General features: G+C 43.2%; 1 protein-coding gene across 1 annotated transcript; it reads right to left on the reverse strand.

The window, feature by feature from the left end:
• Window positions 1-2,262: 2,262 nt before the first annotated feature.
• Window positions 2,263-3,606, reverse strand: LOC123430454 (novel plant SNARE 11-like). Its single transcript, XM_045114326.1, has 3 exons — window positions 3,520-3,606; window positions 3,365-3,439; window positions 2,263-2,736 (listed from the first exon to the last, which is right to left on the reverse strand). The coding sequence occupies exons 1-3, from the start codon at window positions 3,601-3,603 to the stop codon at window positions 2,656-2,658; spliced, it is 240 nt and encodes a 79-aa protein (XP_044970261.1). The 5' UTR covers window positions 3,604-3,606; the 3' UTR covers window positions 2,263-2,655.
• Between the last annotated feature and the right edge of the window lie 210 nt (window positions 3,607-3,816).

Below are 3,816 nucleotides of genomic sequence, written 5' to 3' on the forward strand. Positions count from 1 at the left end.
AGGCCGAATCCGGCGGCACCCATTCATTCGTGCCTCGTTCGGTGCCGCCGCTACCCGCTAGCTTATTCCCTTCCCCACCCCAAACTTTGGAGGTGTTAATTGGAAGAGAGCAACGTGCACTGTGTGCGCGTGTTCGATCTTCTGAATGATTAGCAGCCGGTCGTTACCCCGTCTTCCGAATGATCGTCGGACGTGGCTTGCGTTGCGTGAAGATTGGATTCGCTAGCGGTGCGCTAGCTGGGCTATCCCGTAGACGCAGCGTCGTCCTCTTGCACCGCCGCCTTAATTTGCAGGTCCCCTCCGTCCCGGCCTGGCCAGCGGTGCATGTGATCCCAACCAGTTAAACCAGCCACTCAACAGTGACTCGGCGAGTGACCACAGCGCGTATCGCAATTCGCAAGTACGGTTTTGTACATGTGCGGATCGCCAAGTGTAAACCCAACACATGGTGGGGCGTCCGCGCATTGTACCGCGTACGCATGCAGATGGTTGAATGCCGAACTAGGCTACTCATTCCGATGGTTCCCTTCCCGTAGCAACTTGCCTTGCCATAGGCAACGCATTCACGAGCCAACGCACGTTCCATGTTCCACGCACCACCACGGCAGGTCATGCCCTGGCCACCCATGTCCCTGAATTCCAGTGCTCGGCTAAGAGCATCTATAGCTGGACTAGACAAATTCGGTCTCCTATACGCTTCGTTCATGTACGCGTCCGCAAACGTATCTAGATGGTCCTTTAGATTTCACTTCCTCTCCACATCCACATATCTTATATTCGTACTCTTAAATCCATACTAGTAACAGTGCACGTGCAACGCACGTGTAATCAAATGAATTTCCTCATTCATTAGGTTGTCAATCAGTTAATATGGAATGAAAACAATGGATATCTAGCATACACAAGTAACGAGTTACCCTAGAAATTAGAAACTTAAGCCTAATAAAAATAAGCCTAAAAAGATGCATTGTATTAACATGAGGGACCCCTAAGAAGGCGAGAACGGTCAGTGCAGCAGGAAAATTTTGAGTTTTTTGGAGCAACATGGGGGAACCTTGGGGCCTCATGGGGATCACCGATTCCATTATAGTGGGTGTCGAGAACGATGGAGATGGGGGCGACAAAGATGTAAGATATCTGAATTTAAGTACAATTACTTCTTCCTTATATCTTCTGCAACAACATGTATCATGTAGTCTGAAAATTACTGCATTTATCTTTCGATCAGGTGAACTAAAAAACCCATCTCCCATGTATTACAGTTGAGAATGCAAATGGCTCCTTGAAAATTCGTTGAACTAAAAAATACTGATTGAATAGAGGAAGCATCAGTCTAGTATCATGGATCCGTGTTGAACATACTGTTGCTCCCGTTCCTACGTTGGCCGGGGTTTCGTCCTCGTCTTGGCCTAGTGCGACCGCTGGGCAGACACAGAGTGGGAGAGACAACAGGACGGGCCACGCAAGCGATAATGAACAATATTGGAAAAATAATAATGGCTGACAAATATCATGATGCATATGAAATGAGCTTAACCATTCTCAAAAAGAAAACTGATAAGAATCATACTCATGCGTACTTCTGCAGCAACTGAACTAACCTCAAGCATCCACCTTGCATGGTTGTACTTATCTTTGATTTTAGGCACTCCAGGAATCGCCTGGTAGCATTGAACATAAGATTAGGCATAAACAATATTTATTTTAGTTATTTAGATTAGACATAGGAATGTCCTGAATTAGTTGGACTTGAGGGCGAGGAATTTCTTCCACTTGCGTGTGAGGAGATGTACCCCCAAATTCGAGATTTGGGAGTGTATTGTTTAAATAATAAGTAGTACACGACAGAACAGTCAAAGCGACATCCCAATTTAAAAATCCTAGCAGTGCTTTCCTTTAACCTTGTCATATATGGAGCACTATCTCGCAAATTTCAAAACCAATCCATCATTATGCCATTGATTTTTGAAGTTTTCCACAAAAAATGAGAAAAATAAAATGCAAGTTTTTTCTTAAACACACGTCAAAATGCATGACATGTGAGAGTGCATGTCAAAGTGCGAGTCTGAAATCACCGATCATTCTAATGTCAAGTCAGCCTAGCTTACATGGCACTCCTGAAGGTTCAGTTCAAGCAATGGCCCAAACCAAAAACAGTAAATTTTGCCTCCATTTATTCTCACCTAATCATTTCAATACTGCATAAATAAAACATGTAAATGTAACAGAAGTCGGAACCGACAAGGATTATTCAATCCCACATTATGCTTGTCTACTAATTCAGGAGTGACACATGCATTACAATTGATTATTGAGTAGATGTTATTGCCACCTTCATAACTACCTAACGCCTCAAGTCACACTCATATAAATGACTTAGGCAGGAATTTTGCACTTCAACACTAATAGAAACAACAGCAATAAGGCCGAAAGCTAGAACCATATTTGTTTATATCATGTATGCACTACCGATATCAAATTGATCATAGGTTACTCTGCAAGCAAATAAGCAAGAGATATTATCATTGATACTTCATACAACATTACAAGTTTACAACAGGGTGTGCGACATGATGCAAGGAACTTCCAAGCGACCGCGCAAGGGCGCCTCATCGGGAATTTTACACTTGTGTTGTGTGGATACTCACTTGCCCTCTACGGTGGACAATACCTTCTGCTGACCGGTGGAGCGAGCCCGGGGATGTCGGGAATGTCCTTGTTGTGCGGGTTCACAATCTGCAATGAAACACTCGTCATTATAAGGGCACTGCAAAACTGGAATGTGGTGAGATAAAAGCCCTATTAATGCAACACAAGTTACTTCTCAGTTTTCTTTTTCATAGCCGCCAATGTTCGATGCACTCCCCATTAAGGCAGTGCAACACTTATCGCTCCGGAAACACGTAAATATGGATGCACAAATAGTTGTCTGATTGTGCCATCCTGTCATCTATCCTTGCGGTGTCTACATCTAGTGAACAGTGAACTACCGTACGGAAGTATTTTGGTCCACAAAGAACGGTCATGGAAGATATGATATGGGAAATTTACCCAATTAATGGGTAAAGCAGCAAATTAATGATTACCTACTCTCTAACTTCTAGCCATGTGGCCTTTACATTTAGTGAAGTGGTGTGGAAGCATCTAATCGACGCCACCAAACAGCAGATAACCATGAACAACTAACAATAAAGTATTGCTTGAGGAAGAGTGCATTCACACCAACTTCTGTAAATCTCACATCAAACCGAAAGGCCAATAGGCAAAGGAAGTAGCCAAATCGAGTTATGTATAGTCTCGAACATATTTTGCAATACACAAAGTGATGTGACTAAGTAGGCCGCTCAAGAAGGTAAGCACTCACCTTAACAATTATTACAGCTATGACTCGAGCGACAATGAGAAAAAGCAATGCCATGATGCAGCGGTGAGTTGCAACCTGCATCATTTAAAGTAAGGGGAAATAAATAACAGTTGAGTTGACAGCGAAAATGAAAGGATTTCTAGAGAGGTACTTACCTGCCTACCAATTTCTTTCACCAAATTTGATGCCTTTTTCATGGAGAAATGAATGGAATCTAGCTCATTAACAACCCTGCTCATTTGCTCTGTTTGGTAAGAAATAGCGAAAAGTTAGCTCTAGTATGGTGTGTCCCTCTTAGACAGCATAATACAATGACAGGATGCTTCTGAGAATCCGAAAAAACGTCTTGCCTGTGCTTTGAGAGCAGCTGCAGTTTCTGTACCCACGTTGATCATCTCTTGGACAGTCTACAAAAGATGACAAACTTCTTGCATTTGGGTGGGGACTGTACG

Source organism: Hordeum vulgare, chromosome 2H (assembly GCF_904849725.1).
Source record: "Hordeum vulgare subsp. vulgare chromosome 2H, MorexV3_pseudomolecules_assembly, whole genome shotgun sequence".
NCBI lineage: Eukaryota > Viridiplantae > Streptophyta > Magnoliopsida > Poales > Poaceae > Hordeum > Hordeum vulgare.

What these genes read in the sequence shown, in the direction of transcription:
- LOC123430454 (XM_045114326.1), bottom strand. Translation starts at nt 3,603, where the DNA reads ATGAGCAGGGTTGTTAATGAGCTAGATTCCATTCATTTCTCCATGAAA. An exon ending in TGAAAGAAATTGGTAGGCAG is followed by an intron (nt 3,440 to 3,519) that starts GTAAGTACCTCT and finishes TAAATGATGCAG; the next exon opens with GTTGCAACTCACCGCTGCAT. An exon ending in TAGCTGTAATAATTGTTAAG is followed by an intron (nt 2,737 to 3,364) that starts GTGAGTGCTTAC and finishes GTTTCATTGCAG; the next exon opens with ATTGTGAACCCGCACAACAA.